We start from the raw sequence: 22,710 nt of genomic DNA on the forward strand, positions 1-22,710 counted from the left end.
GTATATAAATGGTTTGCTCACTGGGAAATTATTATCCAACTGTTTGGAGTTTGTGACAGCAACTATGTGAGCTTATTACAGTATTATAGTCACTACAGTGCATTCGAAAAGTATTCAGACCCCTTGACTTTTTCAACATTTTGTTACGTTACAGCCTTATTCTAAAATAGATTAAATCGTTTTTTCCCTCATCAATCTACACACAATACACAATGACAAAGCAAAAATAGTCAATTTATATATTTTTTGTAAATGTATTAAAATACAAAATTAAATAAATATCACATTTACATAAGTATTCAGACACTTTACTCAGTACTTTGTTGAGCAATTACAGCCTCAAGTCTTCTTGGGTATGACGCTACAAGCTTGGCACACCTGTATTTGGGGAGTTTCTAACATTCTTCTATGCAGATCCTCTCTAGCTCTGTCAGGTTGGATGGGGAGCGTCGCTGCACAGCTATTTCCAGGTGTTTGATCGGGTTCAAGTCCGGGCTCTGGCTGGGCCACTCAAGGACATTCAGAGACTCTTGTTTCTCAAGGTCTGAGAGTCCTTTAGGTGCCTTTTGGCAAACTCCAAGCAGGCTGTAATGTGTCTTTTACTGAGGAGTGGCTTCCGTCTGACCACTCTACCATAAAGGCCTGATTGGTGAAGTGCTGCAGAGATGGCTGTCCTTCTGGAAGGTTCTCCCATCTCCATAGAGGAACCCTGGAGCTCTGTCAGAGTGACCATCGGGTTCTTGGTCACCTCCCTGACCAAGGCCCCTCTCCCCCGATTGTCAGTTTGGCCGGGTGGAAGAGTCTTGGTGGTTCCAAAATTCTTGCATTTAAGAATGATGGGGACCTTCAATGCTGCAGAAATGTTTTGGTACCCTTCCCCAGATCTGTGCCCAATCCGGACAATTCCTTAGACCTCATGGCTTGGTCTTTGCTCTGGCATGCACTGTCAACTGTGGAACCTTATATAGACAGGCTTTCCAAATCATGTCCAATCAAGTTGTAGAAACATCTCAACGATGATCAATGGAAACAGGATGCACCTGAACTACATTTTGAGTCTCATAGCAAAGGGTCTGAATACTTCTGTAAATACGTTTAATTTTTTTTAAATAATAATACATTTGTTAAACTTTATGGGATAATGTGTGTAGACTGATGAGGGAAAAAATGAATTCAATACATTTTTGAAAAAGGCTGTAACGTAACAAAATGTGGAAAAAGGGAAGAGTTCTGAATACTTTCGAATGGACTGTATGTCCTGGGATTTCCTATGATCTTCTATGTAGAAGAACCCCTTACTTTTTAATAATTCTTGTAATAAAAATAATAATTGGGTTAAATGATCCAACTGTCTGTCAGCCTCATAAACTAGCCCTTTCAGCTTTACTTTGGCATCATGTTGTTTGCTGAAACAAGAGGTGTGTGTGTGTGTGCGCGCTAGCCTGCGTGTGCAGTGAAAACAAAGTTAATCACAGGTCCATGTACCATGCGTGTCATTAGAACACACGTGCATGCATACACAAGTGTGTACGTGCAGTGTGTGCATGCATGTATAATCTAATATACTGTATGTGTGTTTGTGGGTAGAGGTTGTTAAGTGAACCGTTGGGATTGTTTGTGTAGCTGGTTCCCTGGGCCTGCGGAGAGAGAGGCTGGTGGAGAGTGGGCACACACACACACACACACACACACACACACACACACACACACACACACACACACACACACACACACACACACACACACACACACACACACACATACACACTACCACAGTACATTGAGTGTGTAATGAGGCAGACACACGGCAGCGCGGCTATCACACAGCGCCTTGTCATGATTCATTATTCGGGTGTCAACAAAAGAGGAGAAAACCATACACCACAATAACACCGCCTGGGTCTAGTCTGCTAGCACAGTGGGAACTCATCGTGACTGTAGCACTGTGGTTTATTGGGTTATGTTTAATTCAATTCAATTTGATGAGATTTTATTTATTTCCTAAAGGCCCAATTGTGTTGGCGTAAAAATAGTGGATAATTGAATATACTGTGTGTATGTATATAGGCTTACAATCAATCACCTGCATATATGCAGACCTGTAGGAAATACTGGATGTTCTGAGTTTGCTGAGTTTTTTCTTCTTTGGCACGTTCAGCTTGACTTTGGTAGTTTAGAATGGCACTCAGTGTGCTTCTGTGTTTGCTCACACGTGTACATGCTATTTACTCTTACAAATAGTGCTGTTGATGTCTAACTGTGGATGTTAAGACACATGCACACTACAGTAGAAGTCTTCACGGGTCCAAAAGGTTGGACCCGTTCCGTATGGATCTGAGGACTGTCAGACCCATTCTGAAAAGGCCCGAGGAATAACAGACCCAAACAGACCTGTGCCGTTTCGGATCCGAGAAACCCGTTCAGATCTGAGAGTAGAAAGAGAGATAGAAAGAAACCTCAGACCGGGCGCTGCCAGCACCATCAACAAACAAGCGGAATTGGCCTAATGATCCACAGTTACGTGTTCTTAACTGCCTATAAAAAATGTTAAATATATATATATTTGTTGTTTTGATGTGTTGCATATTAAAAATGTTTTACTGGATTTTACTTTCCTAAAACAATAATTGTCCCCCTCATGTTTCAGTTGTCAGAGATTGGAGCACTAAATGCATCAGGGCATTGCATGCATAGGCCTATTGGCTTAGGTGTCTACTGTATGATATTAATATTTAAAATATAAATATGTCACATGGAATGACGCTGGAGAGACGAAGCAGGTACGGGGAGTAAAATATTTAATAAATAACGGACATGGAACAAGACAGGAACAGCGTCAGCAAACTAATACTAAAGACAAAAACAATACAATGCAGCCGTGGGGAACAGAGCTGGGGAACTGACAAATATAGGGGAGGAAATATACAGGTGATGAATGAATCCAGGTGAGTCCAATATCGCTGATGCGAGTGACGAGGGAAGGCAGGTGTGCATGATGGATGCAGGAGTGCGTGATGGAGGGCAACCTGGCGCCCTCAAGCGCCAGGGGGAGGGAAGAGCGGGAGCAGACGTGACAGTACCCCCCCCCCCCCCCCCCCCTCTTGGGGCACCACACGGCGTCCCACCTGGGCGAACCAGCCGAGACATGGGCGCTGGGCAAGCCGGTTGGAGCGTGGAAGCCCAACGAACCGGCAGGAGTGTGAGAGCCTGGCGAGCCAGCTGAGGCATGGGAGCCTGGCGATCTGGCTGAGGTAAGACGCCTGTCGATCCCGCTGCAGTGAGGGAGCCCGATGATCCGATGGAGAGTGACGTGGGATGGGAAGCCGCCGAGCCAACCGAGGCAAGAAAAGGGGGAGGGAAGAGCGGGAGCAGAGGTGACATAAATATATAGGAAGAGAAGCTTAGGTCTAGCCCTAGAGCAACTGAGAGAAAGATGCAGATATTCCGGCGCCATGTTCCTGACACCGACATGCATTCCTTTATATGCTACTTGTCAGATAGGCTACTACTGCTATACAGATATAGGCGCACAAAAGGAAGCTTATTCGTACATTTTCCATAATAATATTTTTTAAATAAAGTTAAGCATTATATTGTTAGATTAAAGGAGTAACTCTGGTAGGCCTTAAACATTATACCTCAAATTCAACTGTCCGAGTCAGTTGGAACGCTGGTAGGCACTCCCATCAAACGGGCAAAGCTTCAATAAAGGACTAAGATTGAATCATACTACATCGGCTCTGATGCTCGTCGGATGTGGTAGGGCTTGCAAACTATTACGGACTACAAAGGGAAACCCAGCCGCGAGCTGCCCAGTGAGCCAAGCCTACCAGACGAGCTAAATGTCTTTTATGATCGCTTCGAGGAAAGCAACACTGAAGCATGCATGAGAGCACTAGCTGTTGAGGACGACTGTGTGAGTAAGACCTTTAAACAGGTCAACATTCACAAAGGCGCGGGTCCTGACGGATTACCAGGACGCATGTGCGGACCAACTGGCAAGTGTCTTCAATTACATTTTCAACCTCTCCCTGATCGAGTCTGTAATACCTACATGTTTCAAGCAGACCCTGTGCCCAAGAAAGCAAAGGTAACCTGCCTAAATGATTACCGCCCCGTAGCACTCACGTCGGTTGCCATGAAATGCTTTGAAAGGCTAGTCATGGCTCACATCAACACCATCATCCCGGAAACCCTAGACCCACTCCAATTCGCATACCGCCCCAACAGATCCACAGATGACACCAAACTCAATCGCACTCCACACTGCCCTTTCCCACCTGGATAAAAGGAACACCTATGTGAGAATGCTGTTCATTGACTACAGCTCAGCGCTCAACACCATAGTGCCCATAAAGCTCATCACTAAGCTAAGGACCCTGGGACTAAACACCTCCTTCTGCAACTGGATCCTGGTCTTCCTGACTGGCCGCCCCCAGGTGGTAAAGGTAGGCAACAATACATCTGCCACAATGATCCTCAACACTGGGGCCCCTCAGGGATGTGTGCTTAGTCCTATCCTGTACTCCCAGTTCACCCACGACTCCAACACCATCATTAAGTTTGCTCACAACAGTGGTAGGCCTGATCACCGACAAAAATGAGACAGCCTATATTGAGGAGGTCAGAGACCTGGCAGTGTGGTGCCAGGACAACAACCTCTCCCTCAATGTGAGCAAGACAAAGGAGCTGATCATGGACTATAGGAAAAGGCGGGCCAAACAGGCCCCCATTAACATTGATGGGGCTGTAGTGGAGCGGGTCGAGAGTTTCAAGTTCCTTGGTGTCCACATCACCAACGAACTATCATGGTCCAAACACACCAACACACTCGTGAAGAGGGCAGGACAACACCTTTCCCCCTCAGGAGACTGAAAAGATTTGGCATGGGTCCCCAGATCCTTAAATAGATTTATACAGCTGCACCATCGAGATCATCCTGACCGGTTGCATCATCGCCTGGTATGGCAACTGCTCGGCATCTGACCGCAAGGCGCTACAGAGGGTAATGTGTATGGCCCAGTACATCACAGGGGCCAAGCTTCCTGCCATCCAGGACCTACTGTATATACTAGGCGGTGTCAGAGGAAGGCCACAAAAACTGTCAAAGACTCCAGTCACTCAAGTCATAGACTGTTCTCTCTGCTACTGCACGGCAAGCGGTACCGGAGCGCCAAGTCTAGGACCAAAAGGCTCCTTAACAGCGTCAACCCAAAGCCATAAGACTGGTGAACAATTAATCAAATGGCAACCGGACTATTTACATTGACCCCCCCTTTGTTTTTACACTGCTACTCGCTGTTTGTTATCTATGCATAGTCACTTTACCCCTACCTACATGTACAAATTACCTCGACTAACCTGTAACCAATGCACATTGACTCGGGACTGGTGCTCCCTTTATATAGCCTCGTTATTGTTATTTATTGTGTTCTTTAAAAAAAGAAATTACTTTAGTTTATTTAGTAAATATTTTCTTAACTCTATTTCTTGAACCGCATTGTTGGTTAAGGGCTTGTAATTAAGCATTTCACGTTAAGGTCTACATCTTTGGTATTCGGGAAACGTGACAAATAAAATTTGATCTGATTTGATTTATAGTCCTGCATAGCTAAGCCTAATAGCTATCTTACACCAAACCTTTACAAAAGTTTCTTAACTTTATTAGGGTACTATCAAAAGTAGGCCTAAGTCAAGTCATTGTTTATAGGGACAATACGTACAGGTTATTATATTGGGTCATTAAATTAAGTTTTGCATCTCGCCCTCTTTGTTTTTTCCTTTTCATGGTTTGAGTGCGAGTAGCCCTATAGGCCTAACGGTAATTCTATTATATGGCAGCAAACACAACATGAACTTAATTTGGCTAAAGAAAAGGGTTCAACAGAACCTAACAAATGACAGCAATGGGCTAATGCTATATATTTTGTATTAGTTATTTAAATGCTTAGGGATTTAAATACTTTGATGGTTCACAACTAGCTAAATCAAGAGAACACAGAGGTACTTATTGTTGAAGCCAAAGCACAGAGAGAGAATCAAGCCGCACATTTTAATTGACAGGCAATAAAGATAAAACACCAGGTAAAAAACCTAGGTGCTATTTTATATTCTGAACTCAATTTAGAATCACTCATTAGGAATGTGACCAAAATAACTTTTTACCACCTGAGGAACATTGCCAAGGTACGGATGTTTCGCTTTCAAGCTGATACAGAGAGACTCATCCATGCTTTTATGCTGTAATGCTCTCCTGTCTGGTCTATCCAAGAAAGCCATTGGTCAACTGCAAAACATACAGAATAATGCAGCACGGGTACTGACCAAGACCAGACGGAGAGCACACATTACAGCGGTTTTAAGGTCAAGCCTTTTAACTATCCCAAAGTCTAGGACCAAGAGGTATGGCGAGGCAGCCTTTAGTTTTTATGCCCCAAGCCTCTGGAATAGCTAGAGAACCTGAGGGGGGACAAAACTGTGACATATTTACACCTATTTTTAGCTTTGCTTTTCCTTAGGGTGCTTTTTAGTTGTTCAGTTTGTGTCATTCTTTTGTTTTTCTATCTTATGTCTGTTGAGTAGTAAATATTTCAGTTTTATTGTCATTGTTTTTTATTTAGTTTTTCCTTTAAAGCAGCAGGTGCACGTGATGTGAGCAGCCGGAACCAGTTTCAGCTGGACATAAGCCAAACGTTTTATTGTGTTACAATTGGTTGACACAGATAACAAGCTCACGCAGTTCTCATCAACTCACACACATTCAATTAAGAGGATGGGTCCAGTCGGTGAATCAATTAATTTGCACATACCCGAGACTCGTGGCAATTGTATCAGACCCGACCGAGATCCAAGACAAAAGTCTGAATTTAGGGAAGACCTCTAATGCACACATTACCAGCACCATCTAAACCTGCAGCAAGTTCCATTCCACTACCATTAATGCTGCATTCTATTCTACAAGCACCTCATTGTAATCTCTTTTTCAAGACCTGGTGTGTGATGAAAGAAACCAAAGCAACAACTACTTGCCTTTTAAACATGAAAAATAAACATGATAAGAAATTGATGCAGGAGCCTTGAGAAGCTTTGCAGTGTACATCTGTAATTATGAAGATAATTTATGGTGTGGGCCATTTATAACGGCATTGATTTTTAGTGGGTCTTTTAGTGGTTTGATTCAGCCGTGGAGGTCATCTCCATAAAAAAGCAAGTACTTCAGGGCCAGTTTTGAGCACACTCCTTAGCTGCGGCTGCTAAGCAATCACATGAAGAGGCCCGGGGCTTTTAGCTATTGTCAGCCATCTGAGACTTGCTCTAGTCTCAAATAGACACCTGGTGTCTCCAAGGTTCCCATACAAGCCTGCTTACTGTAGCTGTCATCTCAGATGACTCCAGATAGCCACTCCAAAGAGGAGGTGGAATGGACATCTATAGCCACACATGATTTGTGTGTCTTTGTCAGCTAAATGGAAAAAAACGAAATGCTAAATAATATGAGGGGTACCAAAGATGAGTGGGTACCATTACCGGACCAGGGGGGATGCCTCTGATTGGCCCAGCCAGTGGAGCATAAAAAGGGCAGGTGCTGCAGAAGGCCTGCATGCAGAGTTACTAAAGGAAATGAGAGCTATTTATGGGCCCCCTTGGCACTCATTCCTGGCCAATCAGAGTCCGGATGTGGGCAATGAGCAGGGGGCTGCTGGGGGCTACCATGCAGAGACACAGACTGCAGCATGTACCTGCTCCCTGGAGGCCTCAGATCTCTGGGATAACAGGAACACAAAGAGACTGGCAGTCTGAGTGTAGCTTACTGAGAGCAAGAGCAGGGAGTCTGTGTCTATTTCAACCTGCTTCGGTTTACATTTCTAGAACTGGAACAGAGCTGGGACAGAAAAGGCAACGGTCTGTAAAAAACAGATCACAGTGGCCTTGAGTCGAGAGGTCCAGATTCTTTGAAATTGAGAGACTGTTAGGGGACCGTGTGCTGACGGGAAACAAGTGCTGATGTACAACTCACACATTGCACTGTCCCCCAACTCCCCACTTCTGCACCAGTGGTGGCGGAGTTTACCTGGAAAAAATGATTAAGTGGCGGCCAGATCGGCGTTGGACAATTGAGCCTGAGAGAAAGGCTAATCCATCATGGTGAAGGCTAATGCCAGAGAGCAGCATTAGATGAATGGAGCGGGGGATCGCTGCACTACCCTTCCCATCCCATCCTCCTCCCCCCTTTCTGTCACCTCACTCTTTCCAACATTTAAACAGGATACTTTTCTTCCCCCCACTCTTTCCTTTGAACAAGGAGGGAGGAGGCGTTCCATTTCCACACCATGCCTTATGCATGAGGTTCCAGGGTGTGTTGCATTTCGATTGTGAGCCGAGGGAGACCCGTTGACCTATCAGAGGTGAGAGATTGAGGATCGGGCCTGCCCCTGAAAACGCATATTGACTCAGTCCTAAGACTATCAGACACTGATGAGAGAAGGGAGGGAGGGAGAGTGGGCCCAAGGGGAGGGCTGGGACTCCCTCTTGTGTTCCCCCAATCACATGGGACCTGGGTAACCCTGGCGACGCAGAGAGCCTCTTGACGGTCTCCCTGGTGACAGTACAAACACACCTCCTGCTGTACAAAAAAGAGCACCCTTGACAATGTTCCAGATTGGAAATGTGCTTTGATACTCTCCACATTTAGGTGGACAGGGCCAGCCTCATCCGAGCAGTTGATAGCAGCTGTCAACACTCTCTAGAACTCTTATCACTTACTAGAGCCCATACAGTTTGAGTGTAGGAATTAGTCATACTATTGTAGCTAACTGTTATCATTAGCATTGTAGCAACTACTGGAAACAGAGTAGGGCACTAGAGAGTCAGCACAATACACACACACATACACACAGTAATACAAACACGAATTACGAGGTTCCTACTCCATCCATTGCAGGCTAAGGGGGGTGTTGTGTATACAGGCGAAACCGATAACTCTTGAGTATAAACAGTGGAAAGTCTGATTGGTGGACTAGGGGTGGCCCGGTGCAGCACTCAAGAGAATGTGAGTTATCAGCTGAGAGCAAACATCTGGTGTCATGTAACTCTCTGCTGCTACAGTTACAGCAGGCTCTCCTCTTAATCCCCACACATAATGCTAGGAGAGGAACTGAGAAATACCACTCCTTTCTGTTCTTCTCTCTTTCCTCACCTACACCGTATCTTTCTCCTCTCTGTTCGTCAGTCTCGCTTTCTCTTTTGCTCCTCTTTCCAACGGCAGCTCTTTCCACAGGTGGAAAATGTCCAACATACAGTATCCCTGGATCTCACCCAGGGAGTCTAGCTCTATTACCATAACAGCATTCCAATACTTGGAGTTTAGTTTAGTTTATTATAATCCCAATTAGCTACTACACATGCAGCCGCTACTCTTCCTGGAGTCCACATAAAATGTACAAATACATGACAAAGTACAGAACAGTAATAGACAAGAACAACATAAGATATTACATTAAATAAAATGTTTTAAAGAAGAGTTATGTATAGGAAAGACACAGAGACAACAAAAATACTACTTATACACTATTCATATATACATGTTCTTATATACAGCACAGTTGAATTCGATTTTTAGAAAGAGGAGAGGTGCTGTGAAATAATGTTTTTTTATCTGTTTTTTTAAAGCTAAACTTTTTGCCTGAGTAACCTCTGGTGGCAGCGCATTCCACGACAGCATGGCTCTATACATAACTGAGTGACGCATTAAAACTGTGAAGAAACCCATAAGGCGTGTCTGGTGGGGTATGTATACTGTTTTGAAGGGTATGCAAATAGATTATACAAGTGGTTAGGCATTTTCAACACCCAAATGATTCTTAAAAAGACTAGACGAGAAGTAGTCCATTTCTCCTCAACCTTCAACCATGAAAGACTATCATGCATGCTGTTGATGTTAGTTCTGTGTTTGCAGTTAAGTGTTACGTCTACTCCTGCTCCCCCTCTCCGGTGCTCAACTTCACCAGTTTATTCATTATTACGCACACCTACCACCATCGTTACGCGCACCTGCGCTTCATGAGACTCACCTGGACTCCATCACCTTCCTGATTACCTCCCCAATATCTGTCACTCCCTTTGGTTCTTTCCCCAGGTGTTATTGACTCTGTTTCATGTCTGTATGCAATTTGAGTTTCTTGTCTTGTTTTGTTATTTATTCAATTCCCTCCCTGCACTTGCTTCCCAACTCCTAGCGTACACATTACATTAAGGGCAAGGATTGCTGCTTTTTTTGAGCCAGCTGCAGCTTTGCAAGGTCTTTCTTTGCTGCACCTGACCATATTACCAGGAAGTAATCAGGATTGAACAAGATCAAACAACCAGTACAGTTGATCTTTGTGTCAAAAAACACAGAACATCTTTTTATAACAGACACTTCACAACAACTTTGTCAATATTTTTTTAACTAGCCAAGTCTGTTAAGAACAAATTCTTATTTACAATGACGGCCTACCCCGGCCAAACCCAGACGACACTGGGCCAATTGTGCGCCATCCCTATGAGACTCCCAAGCACGGACGGTTGTGATACAGCCTGGAATCAAACCAGTGTCTGTAGTGACTGCCTCTCTCAGAAGCAGTGCCTTAGACCACTGCGCCACTCGGGAGCCCCAATATGACTTGACCATGATAACTGACCATCGAATGTTACTCCTAGGAGATCATCTTCCTCAACTTGTTCAATGGTCACAACCTTGATGTGCAACTCCAGTTGAGGTTAAGGTCTAAGAGAATGCTTTGAACTAAATACAATGCTTTTGGTTTCAGTTTATTGTTAATTACCTATTCTGACACTGAGTGTAACTCCTTGCTAGGAGTCTCAGTGAGGTCACCTGTCACATTATTTTACATTATGAAGCTTTTGTTTGTTTATAAATAGCACAACGGGAGAAAGAGGGAGCAGGTGAGACCAGCTGTGTATTGACAGGGGTTGCGTTTTATATTGAAAGTCAACAGTTTTTTTTGCTTCAATAGAGTGATCAGAGATGTGCAACTATAGTTATCTTCACAGAACACATTCGGCAGAAAATAGCTTTTTCTTCAGATGACAACAGAAGTGCAATGCTATTTGGCTGGCAGCCACACAAGTAAATGAGCTTACAATGAAAAAGCAAGCACACACACACACACACACACACACACACACACACACACACACACACACACACACACACACACACACACACACACACACACACACACACACACACACACACACACACACACACACACACACACACACACACACACACACACACACAGCGTATCGTCCTACCGTCCTTCCTGTAGAGGTTGATCTCCACTTTCCTCTCCTCCGAGCCCAGCAGTGCTTGAGCCAACTGGGCGATGGCCAGCCGCTTGGTGTGAGGGCCGTACAGGAAGTTGCAGGTGCAGGGCTTCTGCATGATCTCAGCCCGCGAGTAGCCGCACATGGCACAGAAGCCATCGTTGCAGAATATGATGGCGCAGTTTTCCACCCGGGCATTGGCAATGATGAACTTACGACCTGAGGATGAGAGGAAGAGGGAGATGAGGAAGATGGTAGGGGAGAGATAAAGTGTGTATGTGCATGTGTGCATTTGTGTGTGATGTGTGTGAACGCGTGCTTGCGTGTGTGTGTGTGTGTGTGTGTGTGTGTGTGTGGTGTGGCGTGTGTGACTAGTGAAAACTTGTGCATTCACAGTGGAGGAGCCATTTAAACCTATTACAACCCACGAGGCTCTGCATTGTTTCAAAGGAGGATGTTCACAGGCTCAAAGCAGCTGTCAACTCCCCCCTTTCTCCGACACACACACACCTTTCCTCTACCATATATGTATATAAAATCCTTAGCTTTGGAACATTGCTGCGGGGACTTGCTTCCATTCAGCCACAAGAGCATAGTGAGGTTGGGCACTGATGTTGGGTGATTAGGCCTGGCTCACAGTTGGCATTCCAATTCATCCCAAAGGTGTTCGATGGGGTTGAGGTCAGGGCTCTGTGCAGTCCAGTCAAGTTCTTCTACACCGATCTCGACAAACCATGTCTGTATGGACATCGCTTTGTGCACAGGGGCATTGTCATGCTGAAACAGGAAAGGGCCTTCCCCAAACTGTTACCACAAAGTTGGAAGCAAAGAATCGTCTATAATGTCATATCGTTAAGATTTAGCCCGAACCATGAAAAACAGCCCCAGAACCTTATTCCTCCATTAAACTTTACAGTTTGCACTATGCATTGGGGCAGGTAACGTTCTCCTGGCATCCGCCAAACTCAGACTCGTCCTTCGGACTGCCTGATGGTGAAGTGTGATTCATCACTCCAGAGTACGCGTTTCCACTGTTCCAGAGTCCGATGGCGGGGAGCTTTACACCACTCCAGCTGATGCTTGGTATTGCGCAAGGTGATCTTAGGCTTGTGTGCGGCTGCTCGGCAATGGAAACCCATTTCATGAAGCTCCTGACAAACAGTTATCGTGCTGACGTTGCTTCCAGAGGCAGTTTGAAACTTGGTGATGAGTGTTACAACCGAGGACAAACGGTTTCTATGCACTACGCACTTCAGCACTCAGCGATCTTGTTCTGTGAGCTTGTGTGGCTTACCACTTCGGAACTGAGCCGTTGTTGCTCCTAGACATTTCCATTTCACAATATCCCTACCTACATATACACATTACCTCAATTATCTCGAGTAACCTATACCCCAGCACATTGACTCGGTACCGGAACCCCCTGTATATAGCCTCGTTATTGTTATATTATTGTGTTACTTTTTCTCTTACTTATTTTTTTTAATGTAATTTTTATTTTTCATATATTTTCTTACTTACTTTTAAAAAAGCTGCATTGTCAGTTAAGGGCTTGTAAGTAAGCATTTTATGGTAAGGTCACTCACCTGTTGCATTTGGCGCATGGGACAAATAACATTTGATTTGATTTGATTTAACAGCACTTACAGTTGACCGGGGAAGCTCTAGCAGGGCAGAAATTTGACGAACTGACTTGTTGGAAAAGTGGTATCCCATGACAGTGCCACGTTGAAAGCTCTTCAGTATGGCTAGTCTACTGCCAATGTTAGTCTGTGGCGATTGCATGGCTGTGTGCTCGATTTTATACACCTGTCCGCAACGGGTATGGCTGAAATTTCTGAATCCACACATTTGAAGAGGTGTCCACATACTTTTGTATATATAGTGTAGCATGGAGAGATGGATGGAGGGCCATGTATGCTATAGCTTGAGCTAGCAGCCCACCATAGTGTTGGCTATCACGCTATAGCTAGCAGCTGAACATAGCCTTGGCAATCACGCTATAGCAGGGGTTTCAACCCTGTTGAGAGCTACCGTCATGGAGGTTTTCGCTCCAACCCCAGTTGTAACTAACCTTGTTCAGATTATCAACCAGCTAATTACTAGAATCAGGTGTGGTAGAACAGGGTTGGAGAGCCCTGCGCTATAGCTAGTAGCCCACCACAGCTTTGGCTATCATTTTAAAACTAGCAGTTCACCATAGCCTTGGTGATTATGATATTGCTACAGTAGCTTTTAACATTAGCATTGTAACATTCACTGAATTTAAGTGTAACAGTATCGCTTCCGTCCCTCTCCTTGCACCAACCTGGGCTCGAACCAGGGACCCGCTGCAAACATCGACAACAGTCACCCACGAAGCATCGTTACCTATTGCTCCACAAAAAAATTGCAAGGGAAACAACTACTTCAAGGTCTCAGAGTGCGTGAAGTCACCGATTGAAACACTACTAGCGCGCACCGCTAAACTAGCTAGCCATTTGTGTGTGTGTATATGAAGGTGGAATTAAATTGGCACTGCTCCTCGCTTTTCTCTGCATCTCTGATGAGCTGTCTTGTTATATGGGAACCATGGACTAATGACTGCTCAGGCTGACTCAAAACACATCTAACAAGAACATTGGGAGGAAGAATGTTTGCTATTCTCCAAATTAGCGGGGAACTATTTCTGTTCTATTCAGATGCAGTGGTACCCTAGGATTCTTTTCAGCAGTGGTGGCAAAATTAGCTTGGGTGGGACGTGGTAGTGGGCGTGGCCATTGGCACGGTCTCCGATCAGATTGTTTTTAGTCCCTCTTGGCCGCAGAGTCAAAATGTTGTTGTTTTAAAGCTCATTTCCTGCAATTCTACACATTTTGTCATGGGGCGGAGAGAAATTTGTAGTTATAATGCTAATTTCCCAAAACTCTACACATGTTGCTATTAGGCTGAGATTTTTTTGTTTGTTGCAGTTTTACAGCTAATTTCCTGCAATTCTACACATTTTGCCATGGCTTATGCCGTGTTTTTATGCTATCTGAGTGACTTGAACATAACAAAATCAATATTGGCCCACATGTCATGCCATTTTGGGAATTTTACATTCTCCGACTGTCTTGTTTCTATTTTGGTGATTATTAGTCCTCAAAGATGATCTTAGAAATATATAATACGTCCATTATCTTTTCTCCATACTTTATATCTGGTTGTAGTCAAGTTTCCACTGAAAATGTGTTGTTTTTATATAGCTTTGATGTATCTCCGCCTTGACATATTTTAGACACATTTGCAATTTCCATTCCATTTATTGGAGGTCTTTACAGGAACTGTCACCGGTAAATCTTCTTCAAGGACTAAAGCACACAAAGCACAAAGTGTCTCAGCATTGAGAATGCTTACGAGACTTTGCTCACATAATTTTCGTTCAATGCGTCAACCTAGACCTTGAGCACAATGTACCATGACTTAAATAAGAAGCTGACTTATTCCAAGTGGGGTTCAAATTGGCAATTCAAACTGGTATTGTGGCAGATGGATTCCATTCAAGTTTTTGACTGAACTAACAAACAGTGTTTAAAGAATAACATCTGCTTGTCCAAATTCCATTATGGTATTGAAATTAGGTTCTGTATGGAACTGTAGTCTGAATCTAAATGTTAATGGCCCAAAGATGTATGCGTGTGGGACAGGTTTGTGTATCAATTGCCAAGCCATACCTTGGCTCACTATCTGTTATTACAATATCGACTTCCTTAGTGTCCCACTCCCAGCGATAGTTTATTTTGTGATCTCAAACTGTGTGTGTGTTGTGTGTGTTTAGCGATGGGGCACCGTGTATTCACCTGTTCCAGAGAACCCAGGGAAGCAACAATAAAAACCTGTCTTCTCTTATTTTCTCTCTCGCTTTCTCTCACACACAAAGACACACATGCATAACACCCTTCGCGGGCCTCACACCACCAGCTGGCCTCACACCACCAGCTGGCCCTGCACCAGCAGCTCTTACTGTCTGAAGAAGAAAGAGCCACATACATACAGTAACAACACGCCAACTTCCTCTCTCGCGCTTTCTCTCAGTCACTATCTCTTCCTCATTCACACTAACACAGATAGATCACAAACAACAACTCCCACCCAGGTATGGAAAGGGAAGAGAGGGCAAGGACAAAACACTGCAAGGCCCTGACCAAATCCAATCTCCCATGTGGCACAGCTTGTACCCTATGCTACGCACATAGGGTGGCATTTGACTTGTAAAATAGTTGACTATTAAACTCTTAGCTTACACTTTGGGCTTTTTAATAATAGCTATTGGAGTGAACGTGGGATGAAAACCAATTCAATTTCACTGGTACAGTTTCCAGCTATTTTCCCAAAGACTGCATCTATCTAGCCTTCACTGCTACATTAACCCCCCTATCCCTAGTGAGAGAATACGGGAAGACTAGTTGTTGTTATTCAGACCACAGGAACACTAGCTGTCGTCATGGAGTCAGCTAATGGGGATCGTAATAAAATAAAAAAAACAGGGCCAAAGTCAAAACACAATAACAGGTCCAGGAGCAAGGCTACTCAGATATGCATGGAAACAAAGGCTATCCTTTCTGCAGGTTGCCGCTACGTTCAATGGCTTCCCTCTATAAATTAGCAGCGATGTAGCCCTTAGCGGGTCATAAAGCTAACGGGATAAACACTGGTAATGTGAAGACGGGTCACCTGACAGGGGGGGGGGGGGTGTTCATTTCCTTGGCCAATTGAACTATGATCTGAGCATGCCCCACCGTACCGTCTCCGCTGTGCAATCCGGTTTTCGGGCTGGTCACGGTGCACCTCAGCCACGCTCAAGGTACTAAACGATATCATAACCGCCATCGATAAAAGACAGTACTGTGCAGCCGTCTTCATTGACCTGGCCAAGGCTTCCGACTCTGTCAATCACCGTATTCTTATCGGCAGACTCAACAGCCTTGGTTTCTCAAATGATTGCCTCGCCTGGTTCACGAAACTACTTCTCAGACAGAGTTCAGTGTGTCAAATCGGAGGGCCTGTTGTCCGGACCTCCGGCAGTCTCTATGGGGGTACCACAGGGTTCAATTCTCGGGCCAACTCTTTTCTCTGTATATATCATCGATGTCGCTCTTGCTGCGGGTGATTCCCTGATCCACCTCTAAGCAGACGACACCATTCTGTATACATCTGGCCCTTCTTTGGACACTGTGTTAACTTCTCTAGGATAGGGGGCAGCATTTTCACGTTTGGATGAAAAGCATACCCAAATTCAACTGCAAGCTACTCATCCCCAGAAGATAAGATATGCATATTGTTAGTAGATTTGGATAGAAAACAGTCTGAAGTTTCTAAAACTGTTTGAATCATGTCTGTGAGTATAACAGAACTTATTTAGCAGGCGAAGCCCCGAGGACAAACCATTCAGATTTTTCACTCTCTTTTCAATGGATTTTCATTGGGAATACAGATTTCTAATTGACCTTCTTGCAGTTCCTACCACTTCCACTGGATGTCAACAGTCTTTAGAAATTAGTTGAGGGTTTTTCCTTTGTGTACTGAAGAAGTACGGCCATTTTGAATCAGGGTCACTTGTTGTGTACCGTTAGATAGAGGCGCGTGATCAGAAAGCATGCTACAGATTGTTTTAATCCTGTATTGAACACAGATCATCCCGTCTTCAATTTTATCGATTATTTACGTAAAAAAATACCTAAAGTTGTATTACAAAAGTAGTTTGAAATGTTTTGGCAAAGTTTACAGGTAACTTTTGAGATATTTTGTAGTCATGTTTCACGAGTTGGAACCGGTGTTTTTCTGGATCAAACTCGCCAAATAAATAGACATTTTGGATATACAGTATATCGACGGAATTATCGAACAAAAGGACCATTTGTGATGTTTATGGGACATATTGGAGTGCCAACAACAGAAGCTCGTCAAAGGTAAGGCATGAATTATATTTTTATTTCTGCGTTTTGTGTCGCGCCTGCAGGGTTGAAATATGCTTCTCTCTCTTTGTTTACAATGGTGCTAACTCAGATAATAGCATCGTTTGCTTTCGCCGAAAAGCCTATTTGAATTCTGACATGTTGGCTGGATTCACAACCACTGTAGCTTTAATTTGGTATCTTTCATGTGTGATTTAATGAAAGTTAGATTTTTATAGTAATTTATTTGAATATGGCGCTCTGCATTTTCTCTGGCTTTTGGCCAAGTGAGACAGTAGCGTCCCGCCTAAACTCAGATTTCTGGATATAAATATGAACTTTACCGAACAAAACATACATGTATTGTGTAACATGAAGTCCTATGAGTGTCGTCTGATGAAGATCATCAAAGGTTAGTGATTAATTGTATCTCTATTTCTGCTTTTTGTTACTCCTCTCTTTGGCTGGAAAAATGGCTGTGTTTTTCTGTGGCTATGTACTGACCTAACATAATCGTTTGGTGTGCTTTCGCCGTAAATCCTTTTTGAAATCAGACATGTTGGCTGGATTCACAACAAGTGTAGGTTTAATTTGGTGTCTTTAATGTTTGATTTCATGAAAGTTTGATTTTTATAGTAATTTATTTGAATTTGGCGCTCTGCATTTTTACTGGCTTTTGGCCAAGTGGGACGTTAGCGTCCCACATATCCCAGAGAAGTTAACCTCCAAACTTCAATGCTATACAACACTCCTTCCGTGGCCTCCAACTGCTCTTAAACGCTAGTGAAACCAAATGTATGCTTTTCAACCGTTCGCTGCCCGCACCCACCCGACAGACTAGCATCACTACTCTGGACGGTTCTGACTTAGAATATGTGGACAACTACAAATACCTTGACTGTAAACTCTCCTTCCAGACTCATATTAAACATCTCCAATCCAAAATTAATTCTAGAATCGGCTTCCTATTTCGCAACAAGCCTCCTTCACTCACGCCGCCAAACATACCCTGGTAATACCGACTATCCTACCGATCCTCGACTTCGGCGATGTCATTTACAAAATAGCTTCCAACACGCTACTCAGCAAACTGGATGCATTCTATCACAGTGCCATCCGTTTTGTTACCAAAGCCCCTTATACCACCCACCACTGCGACCTGTATGCTCTAGTCGGCTGGCCCTCGCTACATATTCGTCGCAAGACCCACTGGCTCCAGGTCATCTATAAGTCTATGCTAGGTAAAGCTCCGCCTTATCTCAGCTCACTGGTCACGATAACAACGCCCACCCGTAGCACGCGCTCCAGCAGGTATATCTCACTGGTCATCCCCAAAGCCAACACCTCTTTGGCCTCCTTTCCTTCCAGTTCTCTGCTGCCAATGACTGGAACGAATTGCAAAAATCGCTGAAGCTGGAGACTCATATTTCCCTCACTAACTTTAAACATCAGCTATCTGAGCAGCTAACTGATCGCTGCAGCTGTACATAGCCCATCTGTAAATAACCCACCCAATCTACCTACCTCATCCCCATATTGTTTTTATTTACTTTTCTGCTCTTTTGCACACCAGTATTTCTACTTGCACATCACCATCTGCTCTTCTATCACTCCAGTGTTAATTTGCTAAATTGTAATTAATTCGCTACCATGGCCTATATATTGCCTTACCTCGTCACGCCATTTGCACACACTGTATATAGACATTCTTTTTTTCTATTGTGTTATTGACTGTACGCTTGATTATTCCATGTGTAACTCTGTGTTGTTGTTTGTGTCGCACTGCTTTGCTTTATCTTGGCCAGGTCGCAGTTGTAAATGAGAACTTGTTCTCAACTAGCTTACCTGGTCCACCAGGTTAAATAAAAGAAAATATTGAAAAAATTTGGCGAGCGCTAATGGTTAGCTACAAACGATATCGCTGGACAAAACATGCTTGAAATGTATAAGGCTTGGTGGTGACCTAAGGGAGGAGATGTGAGGATATGCTGATATGTAAGTTGATATGTATGTACAATGGTTAAGTCGAATAAAATAAATATTAAGATGTATGCCAGGAGTAGATATCCTACCATAGAGGCAGACACACACAGAACGACTGCTAGGGAACTGCAGACCAAGACCAGTGTTTATTCTTCCCCTTCAGAACTGCAACAATGTGAGAATCATAAAAGATGTTTGGGGAGAGGAAAAACTTTTTTCTGTCCTGGGATGCATCCTGAAACCAAAAAAATGAAGAGTTTGAAAACTTTACTCTGGTATGCTTTGTTCAGTTGAGTGTGCAGGCTCCATTTGGGCGCAGCGAGGCTGGAGTGTCACCAGGGGTAGTGCTTATCAAACACCTAATGAGGCTCTGGCTGAGAGAGGCAGAGGAAGAGAAGAGAGGCTGATTAAAGACAAACCAGTGAAACTCACAGGGAAGGAAAGAGACAGCATGACTTACACACACCAATACACACACACACACACCAGCCACCCGAGACATGCGCTGTTCTCCATGCTCCCGTCCGGCAGGCAGTACCGGTGCATCAAGGCTCAGACAAACAGACTCCTAAACAACTTCTATCCCCTGACCATAAGACTGTTAACCTCTACGGGATCGGTGTCCCCCCATGGGACGGTTGAGCTAACGTAGGCTAATGTGAATAGCATGAGGTTGTAAGTAACAAAAAAAAATATCCAGGATATGGACATATCTGATATGGGCAGAAAGCTTACATTCTTGTTAATCTAACTGCACTGTCCAATTTACCGTAGCTATTACAGTGAAACTGTGAAAGAATACCATGCTAATGTTTGAGGAGAGTGCACAATTATGAACTTGAAAATGTATTAATAAACCAATTAGGCACATTTGGGCAGTCTTGATTCAACATTTTTGAACATATATGCAATGGTTCATTGGATCAGTCTAAAACTTTGCACATACACTGCTGCCATCTAGTGGCCAAAATCTAAATTGTGCATGGGCTGGAATAATACATTATGGCTTTTCTCTTGCATTTCAAAGATAGGTTTTTCTTTGTATTATCTTTTACCAGATCTAATGTGTTATATTCTCCTACATTAATTTCACATTTCCACAAACTTCAAAGTGTTTCCTTTCGAATGGTATCAAGAACATGCATATCCTTGCTTCAGGTCCTCAGCTACAGACAGTTAGATTTGGGTCATTTTAGGCGAAAATTGAAAAAAAGGGTTGGATCTTTTAAATGGCAAACGACTACTGCTCTCCCTCTCCCACAGACTATCCACACTGACCCTATGGCCCATCCACAGGTCTTACTTTTCGTTTTATTCTATTTTTTGTTATTATCTTTTATTATTATTACTAATATTACATTATTATCATTATCTGTAACGATTGTCTATTTCGTCCGACGAGGAGAGGCGAGAAGGATCGGACCAATATGCAGAGTGGTTCGTGCTCATGATGATTTATTAAAACCGAAACTGAACACTGAAATACAAAACAATAAACGAAGTGCAGAAAACCGAAACAGTACCGTGTGGTGAAAACACTAACACGGTAGACAAACACCCACAAAAAACACGTGAAACCCCGGCTGCCTAAGTATGATTCTCAATCAGGGACAACGATTGACAGCTGCCTCTGATTGAGAATCATACCAGGCCGAACACACAAAACCCCAACATAGAAAACAACACATAAACAACCCACCCAACTCACGCCCTGACCATACTAAATAAATACAAAACAAGGGAAAACAGGTCAGGAACGTGACATTATCACTGCATTGTTGGGAAAGAGCTATCAAGATAAGAATTTCCCTGTAATGTTTTACACCTGTTGTATCCTGTACATGTTGCAAATAAACTTTGAAACTAGAAACACAATGCAGCCTGAATATTTCACCAGGCCTCAGGGGCGTCTGTTCACGACGCTTAGTCCATCTGTGAGTGGATAGCTTGGGGACCTGCACCTTATGGTGAGGGGGCGTAGGGACTCCCATGACTAGCATATGAAAGACTGTGTGTCTATCAAATCAAAGTTTATTGATCGCTTACACAGATTTGCAGATGTTATCGCAGGTGCAGCGAAATACTTGTTTCTAGCTACAACAGTGCAGTGATATCGTGTGTGTGACATGGAGCTGTTTTCTATCTGTGTATGCCTGTTGCATCCCACTCGGCTGATGCTGTGTAGGAGACTAGCAGACAAAACCATAAAGACACAGACATAAACAGAATGAGTGACCTATCATCATAACCCCTTGCCTTGCTCTGGACAATCACCTGAACCCACAAAGCCTGCACTTACACTGAGTGTAAAAGACATTAGGAACACCTTCCTAATATTGACTTGCACCCACCCCTCTTTTGCACGCAGAAAAGCCTCAATTTGTCGGGCATGGACTCTACAAGGTGTCGAAAGCGTTCCACAGGGATGCTGGCCCATGTTGACTCCAATGCTTTCCACAGTTGTGTCAAAGTTGGCTGGATGTCCTTTGGGTGGTGGACCATTCCTTGCCTGGCACCTACTACCATACCCTGTACAAAGGCACTTAAATATTTTGTATTTCCCATTCACCCTCTGGATGGCACACATACACAATGTCTCAATGGTCTCAAGGCTTAAAAACCTTCTTTAACCTATTTCCTTCCCTTCATATACACTGATTGAAATTGATTAACAAGTGACATAAATAAGGGATCATAGCTTTCACCTGGTCAGTCTATGTCATGGAAAGAGTTCTTCATGTTTTGTATACTGGGTGTATAACCCCATTAACATCATGTAACTTGCCCATCCAGAAAAGCACAAATATTGGAGATTATCAGCAGAACTTAATCATGCCTGGAGTACAGTATAGATCTTGACTTCAGACAGTACTGCATTACTTCAGACAGTACTGCAGTGTGTAAAGGGATGTTGAGGTCATCATAACATTTTATGACATCCATTCTGGGGAGAGATCTAGGATGGGGCTTTCCCTCCCCTAATCCGAACCATAACAATAAGCTTGAAAACTAAGGTACTATCTAGAACATAAAAAGGGTTCTTTGGCTGTCCCCATAGGAGAACCCTTTGAAGAACCCTTTTGGATCCAAGTAGAACTATTTTGGGTTCCATGTAGAACCCTTTCCACAGAGGGTTCTACCTAGAACCAAAAAGGGTGCTCATATGGGGACAGCCGAATAACCCTTTTGGAACCCTTTTTGCTACAAGTGTACTTTGCATTCCCTAGCACGTTACATTTTTACAATCAACACAATATTTTATGGGCCATTTCTCAAGGAAGTGAGTTTGAACTCCCTAAATGGGGTAATGCAGATTTATGCAAAGTGGGTTTCATTCCGAGGACACTGGGAGGACTTTAGTCCTATAAAATGGTTAGTATTTCCTAGACGAGTGCTAAGAGAGTTGGTAGAGCAGACACACATATAGCCGAAGAGCTTCAGGGGAGAGGCAGAGAGGGGCAGAGGAGAGGGGGAGGGGGGGGGG

At 43.7% G+C, this 22,710-nt stretch overlaps 1 protein-coding gene across 1 annotated transcript in view; it reads right to left on the reverse strand.

Annotated features, from left to right (window-relative positions):
* The window catches only part of kcnh2b (potassium voltage-gated channel, subfamily H (eag-related), member 2b), a 295,325-nt gene that overhangs the window by 250,751 nt on the left and 21,864 nt on the right, over window positions 1-22,710 (reverse strand). Inside the window, exon 2 of the mRNA XM_038997228.1 lies at window positions 11,317-11,547. Within this exon, the coding sequence (XP_038853156.1) occupies window positions 11,317-11,547 (231 nt within the window). The remainder of the gene's footprint in view (window positions 1-11,316; window positions 11,548-22,710) is intronic.

Source organism: Salvelinus namaycush, chromosome 7, assembly GCF_016432855.1.
Source record: "Salvelinus namaycush isolate Seneca chromosome 7, SaNama_1.0, whole genome shotgun sequence".
In the NCBI taxonomy this organism is placed as follows: Eukaryota; Metazoa; Chordata; class Actinopteri; order Salmoniformes; family Salmonidae; genus Salvelinus; species Salvelinus namaycush.